Below are 17,107 nucleotides of genomic sequence, written 5' to 3'. Positions count from 1 at the left end.
GTTTATTATACTATTACCTATTACTTGTCCCCCATGCACAGGATAAGGAACGAGTATAATTGCAGAGAGAGAAGGCCCTAACCCTCACACCCGGCCCCCTCCCCCACCGTTTAGTTTTGAAATAAGTTTTGGCGCCTTCTTGGTTTGCTTCGCTTTCACTTTCTGCTAGTAATCGGGTACATCTTCTTTTACACCCTGTAGTCTCCTCCTTAGTGTGCGCATCCTCCTCTCTTGGTTGAAGCTCATTATCTGTCTCTGCCTAGTTTTATGTTTTCGCAGCGTTATTGTGGTGTTTGTTCATCATGTCCGATATTGGGATATACGGGAAGAAGCTGTATGCTCTGAAACTGATCCTCCTGAGCTTTTCTAGAGTGGTTTCTGGTGAGTATGGCTTTGTCTTGGTAATATACTGTACAGTAAAGCTGACATGACATCATTATTCTATAGCTCAGTCTGAACACAACCTTATGGAGGTTTACGCAGATTCTTTTTTTTTTGCAATTAATTATTAATATAATGGCCGTGTTGTGACGCTTATAACGGTTTTAGTTTTTCACCTACGGGCTGTATGAGATGTCAGTTTTTCAGCCATGATCTCTAGTTTTTATTAATACCATATTTGTGTAGATCAGACCTTTTGATCACTTTTTATATTTTTTTTTTATATCTATAATATAATGCAACAAAAAATTCAGCAATCCCGGTGTGTTTTCCCTCTTTTCATTTACGCCGCTCGCCATAAGGGATGACTATTGTTATATTTGAATAGATTGGACAATTACGCACGCCGCAGTACATAATAGGTTTATTTATTTATTTTTACATGTTTTTTTTTGTATTATGGGATTTTCATTTTTATTGGGGGAGGGGCTATATCATATTTTTAAAAACATTTTAACTTTTTATTTTTGACACGATTTAAGTCCCCCTGGGGGCCTATCACCTGCAATCAATAGATTGTATATACTGATCACTGCTATGCCATAGTATTGATCAGATTTATCGGCGTTCAGCACAAAGAGCCTGAATGTGTTGGACTCAATAAGTAGAACACCGGATGGACCACACAGAGGTGAGCAGATCTCCTCCAGAGGTCCGGGAAAGTGATCGGGACCCCCACAATCATACTGATAGGTAAATAACAGGAGCTGCTCCTGTCACTTACACTTAAAGGGGTTGTCCAGCAAAAATCTTTTTCTTTCAAATCAACTGGTGTCAGAAAGTTATATAGATTTGTAATTTACTTCTATTAAAAAAAAAAACTTAAGTCTTCCCATACTTATCAGCTGCTGTATGTCCTGCATGAAATATTGTTTTCTTTCCAGTCTGACACAGTGCTCTCTGCTGCTGCCTCTGTCCATGTCAGGAACTGTCCAGAGCAGGAGAGGTTTTTACTATGGGGATTCTTAGAAAACCAAGACAAAGTTCCTGTCTCGGCCAGAGGTGGCAGCAGAGAGCACTGTGACAGACTGAAAATAAAAAATTTCCTGCAGGACATACAGCAGCTGATAAGTATAGGAAGACTTGAGATTTTTTAATAGAAGTAAATTACAAATCTATATCACTTTCTGACACCAGTTGATTGAAAAGAAAAAGATTTTCGCTGGATAATCCCTTTAAATGCTGCGATCACTGTAGCCTATCTTTCAAATGTCAGTAAGGTTTTGTGCTTACGATGTTGGCCATGTGGTAAAGCCTCCATGTTAGCTATACTCATCAAGTCAGTACGATTACAACAATAGCCAATTTATATAACTGTTAGTTCAATATAGTACTTAAAAAATTGTTTAAAATCGCTGTATTCTGACCCCCTATAACGCTTTTATTTTTTAGTCTATGGAGCTATATGAGGCGCCATTTCTATTGCACCTTCTATTGGTATCACACTTGCATATAAAAAAACATTACACAACTCATAAGCATGTAGTACAATATTAATACACATAAACCATATTAATAATACCATTGAAAAAAACCACAAAGATGTACTGACCGGAGAGGTGTGAACTGGTGAGGTATAAAGGTGTAAAGGTAAATTTATGGGACCTACATTTAGAAAACAACTACTGTAATAGATGTATAAGGTGCAATAGAAATATCTTTATCACCACCTAGTGGTCAAAATTAAAATTGCAGTCACTACATTACAGTATAACTCATAAGGAGAATCCAATACAGTGTAATAGTTACAGTGCTTGCTCTTGTATACCGCAATGCATTAATTAGGAGAAAAAACATCTGATACATGCGGCTTTAGCATCCAGATGTGGCATGTTTGCTCTGGCAGGCTCCGGCCTGTCATTTACGCCACCTACATCACTTCTGGGTAGATCCAGAAACAGTAATACACAGCATGCATGCTCTCCACCAGGTGTTTGCAGTTTATGGCCAGGCTCACACTATGTAAAAACAACGGGCGTATTTCACAACAATGGTCGTTGTTTGCACAACTACGGTTGTTGTTATGAAATACGGCCATTGTTTTTACATAGAACCTGACCTAACAATGTAAGTAATAAGTCATGGTATGGGTATATATATATATATATATATATATATATGTGTGTGTGTGTGTGTATGTACTGTGTGTATATATATATACTGTGTATATATATATATATATATATATATATATATAGTCCGTTAGCTCCTGTCTTACCTTATACATCGACTACAGAAGTTCTTTTCAGTATTTTTCAACCAAAACCAGGAGTGGGTCAAAAACACAGAAACTGTGCAAATCTTTTAAGTATAATTTTGCCCTCTCAGTTCCATTCCTGGTTTTGGTTGAAAAAAGACTGATGGAAATACTGTGTGTGTGAACATAGCCTTAGAAAAAGGGGTCTTAAAAAAATACTGTGGAAATACATCCAATAAACTTGTGTAGCATGTGTTTTTATGTACAATTATACCACCGAATAGAAAAAAACCTATTCAAATCAGTTATAAGTATCAACCCCCCCCCCCCCCCCCCCATTCTAAGCAGTGACAGTGCATGCGCCCAAATTGTAAGCGACTACAGCATTACTTTATATTGTAAAACCTCTATGTTTTTAACTGATCTGAATAGCGCATGCGTGTAAGGCCGCCGGAGGTCACATGCTTGCTGCCATCTCCTTGTCAAGAAGTCAGCCGATCACGTTTGTAGATTTTCAATGTATATACTCAGAGCATATATACTTTTGGGCCTGTACTATTTCAGTTCTTTGTACTTGTTTTGTCTATGATTGTGTGACTGTGCTCCATGATTACTACCCCGGCAGTACAGTCCTATCCTATAGTTGATGATAATTCTGTATGGTCAGTATTGTATGTAACCCTCTGTATGTCTCTCTCAGACAGTCACTCTCTGCGCTATAACACCATCGGGGTCTCGGGCCCAGGATTTGGTCTCCCCGAGTTCTCCATAGTGGGATACGTGGATGATCAGCAGATTGAGCAATACACAAGTGATATTGGGAGACGCATCCCTGTGGCCGAATGGATGAAGAAAGAGAGTCCTGAGTACTGGGAGAGCAGGACATGGAGTAGTAAAGAGCGTGAGGCTTTATTCAGACAAGAAATGAGGCTATGGAAGGGGATATTCAACCACGCCAGAGGTGAGACATGTAATATCCTATATAGATATGTAGATAAACTCTAAATGGGCAAATTGTGAGTGATTGGCACAAGGTAGAGGGGAGTATGTACAAGGACATAACTACTGGGAAACGGGTGGACAGCCATCCTGCTGGGTATCAATACCACATAGTCCCTCTGGGTTTCTGCAGAAAGATCTGTGACTAACATGACCTCAATATGGCGGGGATGCTGCCTAGTGGTTATTGTAGTACTTTGCTCTGAACTGAAGATATCGGTTTGAGACAAGTTAGTGGATGGTGGAAACAAAAGGAAGTTCGTTGCCGACATTTGTAATGGCACTGGCAGTGAGCGGGGAACGAGGAGTAAACTAGCGCTGACATTGCTCTTTTGCTCCTCAATATCGCCCCGTATAATAGGGGCTATAGATGTTAGAGACGGTGGGCAGTCACTGGTGTCTTGTAGGAGAGCAGGAGGAGTTATCTAATGATAGTTTTGTATAACGTTCCTGTCTTCTCTGCAGGTTTCCACTTCTTGCAGGTGATGAACAACTGTGAACTAAGCGATGACGGCAGCATTATAAGTTATGAGCATTACAGATATGATGGAGAAGAATACATGTACTATGATACGACAACAGGAACATTTATCCCTATCATGGCTGAGGCTAAGCTCACCGCACAGAGATGGAACAAACTGGATGTAGAAGCATGGAAAGGAACCAAGAATTATCTGGAGAACGAATGTATCCAAAGGCTGAAGAGATTCGTTGAGTACGGGAGAGAAGAGCTGGAGAGGAGAGGTGATTCTACTCATTGTCTCTGGTTTTATAGTAAAGACATCTCTGTTTATCTACTTTTATGTTCTTGGTTTATACGAAATAAGATGCTGGAATTAAAGCAGAAGTCCGGCGGATTAGAAATTGATTAAAAGTACTAACTTACCTCTCCTCGTGCCTGTGGTGAGTGGCGGGATCGGCCTCGGGACCCCCGCTGAAAAGCATTTTCCCCTGAGTGGTGATGACATCACGACTCGGGGGGGGGGAGACAAGGCCTTTCCCAGCTGATGGACTGGCCTCTCAGCCAATCAGTGACTGGAGCGGCGTCCTGCCCCAATAACTTATGCAAAAAAACACTGCAGAGACACCATCATGTGTCTCCACGTCAGTGAGCTAGTCAGAGTTTCCTCCGGGAAGGAACAACCAAGACAAGGAATGTCCAGTCAAGGAAAAGGTATCCATCCACAGACAGCTGTTTGGGGTATTTGCCCCTCATCAGTGTGGAGTAGGATTCTGGCTAGTGGGAGCAATGTGGGAGTAAGTGCAAGCAAAAGGACGCTGGTTGACCTCAGGGAGATCAACCAAGATACCATCACATGTCTTGACATTAGTGTCTCTAGGACATTGCCCCCTGGGAAATCAAATATGCAAAAAACACTGCAGAGACACCATCACATGTCTCATTGTCAGCGAGCTAGCCAGACCTTCCCTCTGGGAAGGAACAACCAAGCCAAGGAATGTCTCCAGTCAAGGAAACCACCCAAGCAAGTTATCTATCCACAGACAGCTGTTTTGGGGTATTTGCCCCTCATCAGTGTGCAGTAGGATTCTGGCTAGTGTGAGCAACGCCTAGTAAGTGCATGCAAAAAGGACGCTGGTTGATCTCAGGTCAGCTTACTGATGTTGAGACACGTAATGGTGTCTCTGCAGTGTTTGTTTGCATATTTGATTTCCCAGGGGGCAATGTCCTGGATACACTGACGTCGAGGCGTGATGGTGTCTCTGTGGTGTTTTGGTTGATCTCCCTGAGGCCAACCAGCGATACAGTAGAGTGGTGCTGTGCACAGAAAAACACACCTCTATCACCCATCTGGCCGCGCTTGTATCCTACCGGTATTACTGTACCTCCTTCTCGCTGCTATCTGATGTTTTTTTATTAATTTTTATTTGGTGTGCGTTGGACGAGGGGTAGTCTATATATAGTGTAATATATATAATATATACCAAACTTGTCTTATACAGTGAGTTTATACCAAACTCATCTTATACGCGCAAAATAAAGAATGTTTAAATATTAGAAATAAGGGTCTGTCTAATACAGCACTTAATTCCTGCAAAACTCTGGGATACATGCCTTCTGGGCCCGATTTATAGATTTTAATTTTTTTTTAAAGCAGATTCTTAGGTGATCCATTATCTTCTTTTTTGGAAGTGTTTCCATTATTTTTACTACTACAGATGTTAGGCTAACTGGCCTGTAGTTACAGGTCTTTTCTCTTCTACCCTTCTTGTGGATGGGTAAACAAAGTGGCCACTCTACAATCATCAGGAAAATCTGTTAGGAGGAATTGGTCATACAGATCTGTCAGGGGGGCAGCAATCACAGATCCAAGTCCTTTAAGAACCCTGGGGTGGACACCATCTGGACCCATCACCTTATTCAATTTAAAACAAGCAAGTTCCTATGAAACATCAGCCTCAGTTTCTTCACATATACCCTGGCATGCCATTTTGATGCTTTCCTGACATAAACGTGTTATGAAAGGCATAATGTGATGTGAAAGACTTCTATAAACTGGTGCTTAATGATGCCTTTGCCAAAAGGACGCTGGTTGATCTCAGGGAGATCAACCAAAACACCGCAGAGACACCATCACATGTCTCAACAACGGTGTATTCTGGAAAACTGCCCCCTGGGAAATCAAATATGCAAAAGAACACTGCAGAGACACCATCTCATGTCTCAACGTCAGTGAACTAGCCAGACCTTCCTCCGGGAAGGAACAACCAAGCCAAGGAATGTCTCCAGTCAAGGAAACCACCCAAGCAAGGTATCCATCCACAGACAGCTGTTTCTGTGTATTTGCCCCTCATCAGTGTGGAGTAGGAATCTGGCTTGGTTGTTCCTTCCCGGAGGAAGGTCTGCATAGTTCACTGACGTTGAGACATGTGATGGTGTCTCTGCAGTGTTCTTTTGCATATTTGCCATAGACAGCACATGAATGTTCAAGCCTTTCGAGAGGAGATCAGGAGAGATAACTGTAGACTGAATGAATGTTACTAAAAGTGTATGGGCAGTATAAGACGCCTATTTATGAATCATCAGACAAAACTATATATTTTTTTATCATTGTCTAAAGACAGATTGGATCTTCACACCACATCAGTGATATACAGTATAATTCTCAGTCAGGCTTCACATGTTTTTTTTTTTTTCTCGTGTAGTTCAGCCCGGTGTGAAGGTCACAGGTCAGGAATCAGGAAATATCACAGAGCTTCACTGTCTGGTGTATGGATTCCACCCCCGACCTGTGGACGTGAAATGGATGAAGAATGGTATAGACGACGTCCCCACAGATGAGTCCACACCTGTCCTCCCCAATCCTGACGGCACATATCATATCAGGGTCACTGCGGAAGTGATCACCAAAGATGGCGACAGCTACTCCTGTTACGTGGATCACAGCAGCCTGGGGGAGCCGCTCCTTGTCAGATGGGGTGAGTTGTATCCATACTGGGGGAGCCGCTCCTTGTCAGATTGGGTGAGTTGTATCCAAACTGGGGGAGCCGCTCCTTGTCAGATGGGGTGAGTTATATCCATACTGGGGGAGCAGCTCCTTGTCAGATGGGGTGAGTTGTATCCATACTGGGGGAGCCGCTCCTTGTCAGATGGGGTGAGTTGTATCCATACAGCGGGAGACGCTCCTTGTCAGATGGGGTGAGTTGTTTCCATACTGGAGGAGCCGCTCCTTGTCAGATGGGGTGAGTTGTATCCATACTGGAGGAGCCGCTCCTTGTCAGATGGGGTGAGTTGTATCCATACTGGGGGAGCCGCTCCTTGTCAGATGGGGTGAGTTGTATCCATACTGGGGGAGCCGCTCCTTGTCAGATGGGGTGAGTTGTATCCATACTGGGAGAGCCACTCCTGGTCAGATGGGGTGAGTTGTATCTATACTGGGGGAGCCGCTCCTTGTCAGATGGGGTGAGTTGTATCCATACTGGGAGAGCCACTCCTTGTCAGATGGGGTGAGTTGTATCCATACTGGGGGAGCCGCTCCTTGTCAGATGTGGTGAGTTGTATCCATACTGGGGGAGCCGCTCCTTGTCAGATGGGGTGAGTTGTATCCATACTGGGGGAGCCGCTCCTTGTCAGATGGGGTGAGTTGTATCCATACTGGGGGAGCCGCTCCTTGTCAGATGGGGTGAGTTGTATCCTTACTGGGGGAGCCGCTCCTTGTCAGATGGGATGAATTGTATCCATACTGGGGGAGCCACTCCTTGTCAGATGGGGTGAGTTGTATCCATACTGGGGGAGCCGCTCCTTGTCAGATGGGGTGAGTTGTATCCATACTGGGGGAGCCGCTCCTTGTCAGATGGGGTGAGTTGTATCCATACTGGAGGAGCCGCTCCTTGTCAGATGGGGTGAGTTGTATCCATACTGGGGGAGCTGGTTCTTGTCAGATGGGGTGAGTTGTATCCATACTGGGGGAGCCGCTCCTTGTCAGATGGGGTGAGTTGTATCCATACTGGGGGAGCCGCTCCTTGTCAGATGGGGTGAGTTGTATCCATACTGGGGGAGCCGCTCCTTGTCAGATGGGGTGAGTGTCATCTATACTGGGGGAGCCGCTCCTTGTCAGATGGGGTGAGTGTCATCTATACTGGGGGAATAATCAAGGAAGTCTGGGAAAGCCCCTTATGTGTTGGTGCATCACGCTACACGACATCCTTAACTTATTAAAAAAAAGCATACTGGATTCCCACACAAAAAAAACACTGGACCAGATGAGTTATTCCCATTCCAACATTTTAATCTTGTTTTTTCTGATACAATGTTGACGCAGGTTTTTGTGCTCCGAACATTCCCACAAATTGCACAATTATTCTCTTAACCCAACAGATTTACTATAACAAAAGATTTTTTTTTTCTTTCAGAAATCTTAAAGCAGTCAGAAAAAATTTCAACGGAATTGTATATGTGTGGAAATGACTGTGGGGTTTTCATGTGCTATAACCTTTCTGTTTATGATTTGTCTAAACCCTATCGGAGCGCAATGTGCAACTTTTTTTGGCAATTTTTCTTAGTCAATCTGCTGAATAATCCGATTTTGTGTCGGGGAGGGGGAGGATAAAAGAAATAACATGGACTTACCTCCCCGACTCCAGCGCTGATGCCGATGTCCAACTGGCCGCTTCCTGGTTAGAGAGGGGATATGAGGTGTCAGGCCCGCTCAGCCAATCGGCGGTTATACTGTGGTCCTGCCTCAGCTGCTGGCTGGCTGAGCAGGCCTGACACGTCACATGCCAGATCCCCTCTCTAATCAGGAAGCGACCGGGGGCCGAAGCTGCAGGATACTGGGATCAGCGCTGGAACGGAGGGAGTAAGTCCATGTTATTCCTTTCCTCCTCCCCCTGTCCCCCCCAGCCTGGAATTCTCCTTTAAAGGGGTAGTCCACCCAAAAAAATTTCTTTCAAATCAACTGGTGCCATAAAGTGCCAGAGATTTGTAATTCACTTCTATTAAAAAATCTTAAGTCTTCCAGTACTTATCAGCTGCTGTGTGTCCAGCAGGAAGTGGTGTTTTCTTTCCAGTCTGACGCAGTGCTGTCTGCTGCCACCTCTGTCCATGTCAGGAACTGTCCAGAGCAAATACCCATAGAAAACCTCTCCTGCTCTCTAGACTGGAAATAATACAACTTCCTGTTGGGCATACAGCAGCTGATAAGTACTGGAAGGCTTGAGATTTTTTAATAGAAGTAAATTACAAATCTCTGGCACTTCATGGCAGCAGTTGATTTGAAAGAAAAATTTTTTGGGTGGACTACCCCTTTAATATCGGATACCAAACACTTCGGTCTTGTTACAATTACTTGAAATGTCTGTATTTTCCTGTTTTGGTTTTGCAGCCATTTTTGCAAATATTTTATTTATTATATTGCTTTCTTATGTTTTCCTTGATCTACTTTTCAGAACCAACAGAGGACTGCCTCTTGCCTGTGATTTGTAGTGCGGTGGTCCTTAGTGCAGTAGTCCTCGCCATCCTTCTCACAGTTGCCATTGCTGGAGTCCTTATATACAGAAGTAAGTAGGTTTAGATCTGACCTTAAAATGGGGTTATCCAGAATAAGAAAAAGCACAACTACTTTCTTTCTATGGCTTTGTTCACACCTCATTACGGTTTCCAGGAATCCATTGTGTCTCAGGATACAATAATTATTTCCTCTTATTTTCTGTAGCTAATTCCATCTCTTCTTCTTATTCCAGGAAAGAAGAACAATGAGATGGTGGCTGAGTGTGAGTATTGTGCTGTGTGCTCTGTAGTCTGCTCCCATCATCACCAATAGTCACCATTTATAACACATGTGCATTATATATCTGAGCTATCACTAAAAGCAGCCCCCCCCCCAACTGCTAAAAAAATTCTCTATTAAAAACAATGATACTTGGTACACCCTACCAATATTAGCCATGGAGAGGCCAGAGTACAGTGTAGGGTCCATCCCGGCATGAGACCCCCTTATCATGGTGGGATGGGTCACAATATTTGGAAATAGTAACCAAGAGCCTCATTATTTTTATGGAGATTTTTTAGAAGTTGAATTTTTCAGATTCAATTATTTTTTATTTAATTGAACTATTTCTTCAGAGGGTCCCACCAGGCTCACGCCCACAGTTAGGAGGAGGGTCACCACCAGGCTCTCGCCCACAATTAGGAGGAGGGTCACCACCAGGCTCACGCCCACAATTAGGAGGAGGGTCACCACCAGGCTCTCGCCCACAGTTAGGAGGAGGGTCCCCACCAGGCTCTCGCCCACAGTTAGGAGGAGGGTCCCCACCAGGCTCTCGCCCACAGTTAGGAGGAGGGTCCCCACCAGGCTCTCGCCCACAGTTAGGAGGAGGGTCACCACCAGGCTCTCGCCCACAGTTAGGAGGAGGGTCACCACCAGGCTCTCGCCCACAGTTAGGAGGAGGATCCCCACCAGACTCTCGCCCACAGTTAGGAGGAGGGTCCCCACCAGGCTCTCGCCCACAGTTAGGAGGAGGGTCCCCACCAGGCTCTCGCCCACAGTTAGGAGGAGGGTCCCCACCAGGCTCACGCCCACAGTTAGGAGGAGGGTCACCACCAGGCTCTCGCCCACAGTTAGGAAGAGGGTCACCTCCAGGTTCTCACCCATAGTTAGGAGGAGGGTCACCTCCAGGCTCTCGTCCACAATTAGAAAGAGGGTCACCACCAGGTTCTCGCCCACAATTAGGAGGAGGGTCACCACCAGGCTCTCGCCCACAATTAGGAGGAGGGTCACCACCAGGCTCTCGCCCACAATTAGGAGGAGGCTCACCACCAGGCTCTCGCCCACAATTAGGAGGAGGCTCACCACCAGGCTCTCGCCCACAATTAGGAGGAGGGTCACCACCAGTTTCTCGCCCACAGTTAGGAGGAGGGTCACCTCCAGGCTCTCGTCCACAATTAGGAACAGGGTCACCACTGGGCTCTTGTCCACAATTAGGAGGAGGGTCACCACCAGGCTCTCGCCCACAGTTAGGAGGAGGCTCAACACCAGGCTCTCGCCCACAGTTAGGAAGAGGGTCACCACCAGGCTCTTGCCCACATTTAGGAGGAGGGTCACCACCAGGCTCTGGCCCACAATTAGGAGGAGGGTCACCACCAGGCTCTTGCCTACATTTAGGAGGAGGGTCACCACCAGGCTCTGGCCCACAGTTAGGAAGAGGGTCACCACCAGGCTCTCGCCCACAATTAGGAGGAAGGTCACCACCAGGCTCTTGCCCACAGTTAGGAGGAGGGTCACCACCAGGCTCTTGCCCACAGTTAGGAGGAGGGTCACCAACAGGTTCTCGCCCACAGTTAGGAGGGTCACCTCCAGGCTCTCATCCACAATTAGGAAGAGGGTAACCTCCAGGCTCTTGTCCACAATTAGGAGGAGGGTCACCACCAGGTTCTTGTCCACAGTTAGGAAGAGGGTCACCACCAGGCTCTTGCCCACAATTAGGAGGAGGGTCACCACCAGGCTCTTGCCTACATTTAGGAGGAGGGTCACCACCAGGCTCTGGCCCACAGTTAGGAAGAGGGTCACCACCAGGCTCTTGCCTACATTTAGGCAGAGGGTGACCACCAGGCTCTTGCCCACAATTAGGAGGAAGGTCACCACCAGGCTCTCGCCCACAATTAGGAGGAGGGTCACCACCAGGCTCTCGTCCACAGTTAGGAAGAGGGTCACCACCAGGCTCTGGCCCACAGTTAGGAAGAGGGTCACCACCAGGCTCTTGCCTACATTTAGGAAGAGGGTCACCACCAGGCTCTCGCCCACAATTAAGAGGAGGGTCACCACCAGGCTCTGGTCCACAGTTAGGAGGAGGGTCACCACCAGGCTCTCGCCAGTTGCCTAACTCTGCCAACATTTGAAATATTTGGCCACAGAACTATGTGGCTAACTCTGACCACACTCAGGGAACTATTGTTAGCAACAGTGAGCTTGTCCTGTTATTAACCCCTTCCAATACCCATTTTATAGCCATTTTTGTGGTCAAAAGTTTTGGTCCCCATTGTCTTCAATAGGGTTCTGGTCTGGGCTCAAGTTCGTGTTAAAATCCGTGTCAGCAAAGTTATTTATTTATTTTTTTAAATCTGAACGAATTTCTATGGATCCGTTTATCACTAAGGATAATGGGGCTCCAGCGGATCATCAGAGATTTGGATCTTTTTTTTTTTTTTTATAACCCAACCCTGACTGTCATTTCAGGTGATTTTTCCGGATGTGCTGTCCTTTGTATGTATAAGAGGAGCAGGACTATATGTGGCCATTTTATCACTAGCATATGGTATTTCCCACCCAGGGGCGTAACTAGAAATTGCTGGGCCCCATAGCAAACTTTCCAATGGGGCCCCCCCTCCTGGCTGCTGGGGAGGAAATAGACGCATTGTTTCGGCACATGCATTGTCTGACTTTTTTTCTACGTGGTTTTTAACTGCTTAAAATATAAACAAGGTTGCACATTAAATATCTGCATACCAGACCTGACCAATACCGCCATACTGTGACTGGATAACACCGCCATACCAGACCTGATCAATACCACCATACTGTGACTGGATAACACCGCCATACCAGACCTGACCAATACCACCATACTGTGACTGGATAACACTGCCATACCAGAACTGACCAATACCACCATACTGTGACTGGATAACACTGCCATACCAGACCTGACCAATACCACCATACTGTGACTGGATAACACCACCATACAAGACCTGACCAATATTGCCATACTGTGACTGGATAACGCCGCCATACCACACCTGACCAATACCGCCATATTGTGACTGGATAACACTGCCATACCAGACCTGACCAATACCGCCATACTGTGACTGGATAACACTGTCACCCTCGATAAAGCAACACGCGAAACGCGCGTCGGGTGTATGGTGAGGTGGACTCGTATACTAAGGACATGTATGGGTAGTATTTACTACATTTAAATGGTGTTTTTCTCTATGTACTCACTTTGAGTTGTATTTATATATTGTATGTAATACCAACCCAGTGCCCAGTATACGTGTATGTATATATAGGTTCTCTATTTTACTGTTATTTATTCTGTGATATAGCATCTTATGTATAAGAACCTAGGTAATCCACCATTTTTATGGGGATTTGTATTTGCTCCAGCCCCTTTGTTATGTATTATGTATTTTTTAACTGAAATAATTATTCTTTGATATTCTAAATAAAAATAAGTACTTATATATATATATTGGTCTTGCATCTGTAATTCTTTTTTTTTTGTTTTTATGTTGGATAGTTTTGGGTGCGCATAGACCGCACTATTTTGGCCTTATATAGGATTATGGATAACACTGCCATATCAGACCTGATCAATACCGCCATACTGTGACTGGATAACACCACCATACAAGACCTGACCAATATTGCCATACTGTGACTGGATAACACCACCATATCAGACCTGACCAATACCACCATACTGTGACTGGATAACACCGCCATACCAGACCTGACCAATATCACCATACTGTGACTGGATAACACTGGCATACCAGAACTGACCAATACCGCCACACTGTGACTGGATAACACCACTATACCAGACCTGACCAATACCACCATACTGTGACTGGATAACAACGCCATACCAGACCTGACCAATACCGCCATACTGTGACTGGATAACACCACTATACCAGACCTGACCAATACCACCATACTGTGACTGGATAACACCACCATACAAGACCTGACCAATATTGCCATACTGTGACTGGATAACACCGCCATACCACACCTGACCAATACCACCATACTGTGACTGGATAACACTGCCATACCAGACCTGACCAATACCGCCATACTGTGACTGGATAACACTGCCATACCAGACCTGACCAATACCACCATACTGTGACTGGATAACACCGCCATACCAGACCTGACCAATATCACCATACTGTGACTGGATAACACTGCCATACCAGAACTGACCAATACTGCCACACTGTGACTGGCTAACACCACTATACCAGACCTGACCAATACCACCATACTGTGACTGGATAACACCACCATACAAGACCTGACCAATATTGCCATACTGTGACTGGATAACACCGCTATACCAGACCTGACCAATACCGCCATACTGTGACTGGATAACACCGACATACCAGACCTGACCAACACCACCATACTGTGACTGGATAACACCAACATAGCATACCTGACCAATATCGACACATTGTGACTGTAGCCTGCTACATATGGGAGGCGGGAGGCAGCGGCGGCATGGGCATGTGTCCGGAGTTCAGATGCAGAGTGCAGACAGTTTCTCCCCGGGTGGCCTTACCAGGGAGAAACTGTCTGCACTCTAAGAGGAGAGAGGAGACAAATGACTAGCTGGCTGGGCCCGGGCCCCTTAATGCTGCGGACCCCATAGCAACCGCTACGATTGCTACGTCAGTAGTTCTGCCGCTGTTCCCACCCTGTTACCACCCTAAATTCTCAGCTGCAGTGTGGATGCAGACCTGCCTCTGAGCTGCCTCCTATCCTCTTTATACAGTATATAATCACTATAACATCCTGCAATCCTACCTCACTGTAGCAAATCTTCAGAAGTTACCAGACCAGCACTGAGCAGTCTAACCTCTGAATCCAGCATTTTCTGTGGCCAGAAAGTCTGCACATTGCATAGGTTTCTCTCACTCCCCCTCCTCAGCCCCTCCCCCCTCCATAGGACAGAGCAAACCAATCTTTACAAAGAGAGGGGGTAAGTGATAAAAGAGTACAGAAGGAAGGTCTTTTGCCTTTCTTACATTTAAACACTGGTTATAATATAAAGGAATAGGTAAAAAGCCAAAAAGGGTAAATACTTTTATAAGCCATCTACTAAACTCCACTACTTTACCACTTGAGAAAGGCCACCTTACACTTGGCGGCCGAAACGTGTTGTTGCATTTTAATAAAACTCCTTTTTATGAGATAACCACTTCAATCTGTGGTCTACTGGACACCAGCGCCCTATACAAGCCGGGATTTCACATGGTCCTAAAGCCTGCTGCTCCACTACTACTGCCTGCTGCTCCACTACTACTGTCTGCTGCTCCACTACTACTGCCTGCTGCTCCACTACTACTGTCTGCTGCTCCACTACTACTGTCTGCTGCTCCACTACTACTGCCTGCTGCTCCACTACTACTGTCTGCTGCTCCATTACTACTGCCTGCTGCTCCACTACTACTGTCTGCTGCTCCACTACTACTGCCTGCTGCTCCACTACTACTGCCTGCTGCTCCACTACTACTGTCTGCTGCTCCACTACTACTGCCTGCTGCTCCACTACTACTGTCTGCTGCTCCATTACTACTGCCTGCTGCTCCACTACTACTGTCTGCTGCTCCACTACTACTGCCTAATGCTCCACTACTACTGTCTGCTGCTCCACTACTACTGTCTGCTGCTTCACTGCTACTGCCTAATGCTCCACTACTACTGACTGCTGCTCCATTACTACTGCCTTCTGCTCCACTACTACTGTCTGCTGCTCCACTACTACTGTCTGCTGCTCCACTACTACTGCCTGCTGCTCCACTACTTCTGTCTGCTGCTCCATTACTACTGCCTGCTGCTCCACTACTACTGTCTGCTGCTGCTCCACTACTACTGCCTGCTGCTCCACTACTACTGTCTGCTGCTCCACTACTACTGTCTGCTGCTCCACTACTACTGTCTGCTGCTTCACTGCTACTGCCTAATGCTCCACTACTACTGTCTGCTGCTCCATTACTACTGCCTGCTGCTCCACTACTACTGTCTGCTGCTCCACTACTACTGCCTAATGCTCCACTACTACTGTCTGCTGCTCCACTACTACTGCCTGATGCTCCACTACTACTGTCTGCTGCTCCACTACTACTGTCTGATCCTCCACTACTACTGTCTGCTGCTCCACTACTACTGCCTGATGCTCCACTACTACTGTCTGCTGCTCCACTACTACTGCCTGATGCTCCACTACTACTGTCTGATCCTCCACTACTACTGTCTGATCCTCCACCACTACTAATGTCTGGTTCTGAGTTATTAGAGTTGTATTATAGAGTAACTCTTGCTGGGTTAGCTGTGTTTCTGTGTCTTCCTGTATATATTATAAACCCTTTGTTATCCTCACAGCTTCTGACACGTTATCGGAGCCTCTGTCTGATGGAAAACCCTGAGTGTAAGTAAATATAACCATAGTAAATCCCTGTATAGAGGTGAATAGGTCCATAGAGGTGGGAGAGACTTTCATCAATAATAAAGCAGAGGGAAACAAAACCTTTTTAACAACACGTGAAACCCCCTATGTAATACAGAGGGACTATCATCATCTATTAACAGTACAGGATAAATACTGTTTTTATTTCATTCTAGATGGCGATGTTGAGAGCGTCCACGGACAGAGGCTGTGATCCCATCGCTATACCCACTCATGTTCTGCGGGGACGCTTCTAGCTTTTGTGTTGCCTGAAGATCCAACAAATAGACATGAACCCTCGCATTCCCATACGTGTCCCCTACCGTTCTGCATCTCTACAATGTGATGCCCCAGGCGGTCATACAGCGCTAAGCCCGGCCTCGACACAGTTCTATGCACTTTTTTATAGGGTTTCTAACAAGAGTAATATATGCAGTGTACTTTTTGTAGTTTTTTTTTACCAGATTAGTATTTTTGTAATAGTTTTTTGTGTTTATAACAATATATGTATGATACTACAGGGCTCCAGACTAAAAAATTTACCTAGGAGCCATTGGCTCCTAACCTGAAAAATTTAGGCGCCAAATAGAATATTTGGTCACCAACATTTTAAACCATGTAAAATTAATGTTATGTTACATGGGACTTACTGTGTGCAGAGGCCACGGCAGCTTCCTCCTCCTTTAGATCCTTTCTTTTCTTAGTTTGTATATGGTTGTCAAGTTGCAAGTTTCCATGTTGAACGTTTTCAGTCTGACTCAG

The 17,107-nt window shown here is 45.5% G+C and overlaps 1 protein-coding gene across 1 annotated transcript; it reads left to right on the top strand.

Annotated features, from left to right (window-relative positions):
- The first annotated feature begins 302 nt into the window (after positions 1-302).
- LOC138766606 (class I histocompatibility antigen, F10 alpha chain-like) lies at positions 303-16,857 on the top strand. Its single transcript, XM_069944197.1, has 8 exons — positions 303-381; positions 3,339-3,599; positions 4,103-4,381; positions 6,803-7,075; positions 9,545-9,655; positions 9,839-9,868; positions 16,282-16,327; positions 16,522-16,857. The coding sequence occupies exons 1-7, from the start codon at positions 303-305 to the stop codon at positions 16,323-16,325; spliced, it is 1,077 nt and encodes a 358-aa protein (XP_069800298.1). The 3' UTR covers positions 16,326-16,327; positions 16,522-16,857.
- Positions 16,858-17,107: the final 250 nt, after the last annotated feature.

Source organism: Dendropsophus ebraccatus, chromosome 10 (genome assembly GCF_027789765.1).
Source record: "Dendropsophus ebraccatus isolate aDenEbr1 chromosome 10, aDenEbr1.pat, whole genome shotgun sequence".
Taxonomy (NCBI): Eukaryota; Metazoa; Chordata; class Amphibia; order Anura; family Hylidae; genus Dendropsophus; species Dendropsophus ebraccatus.
This window is presented reverse-complemented; position numbering and strand designations above follow the sequence as displayed.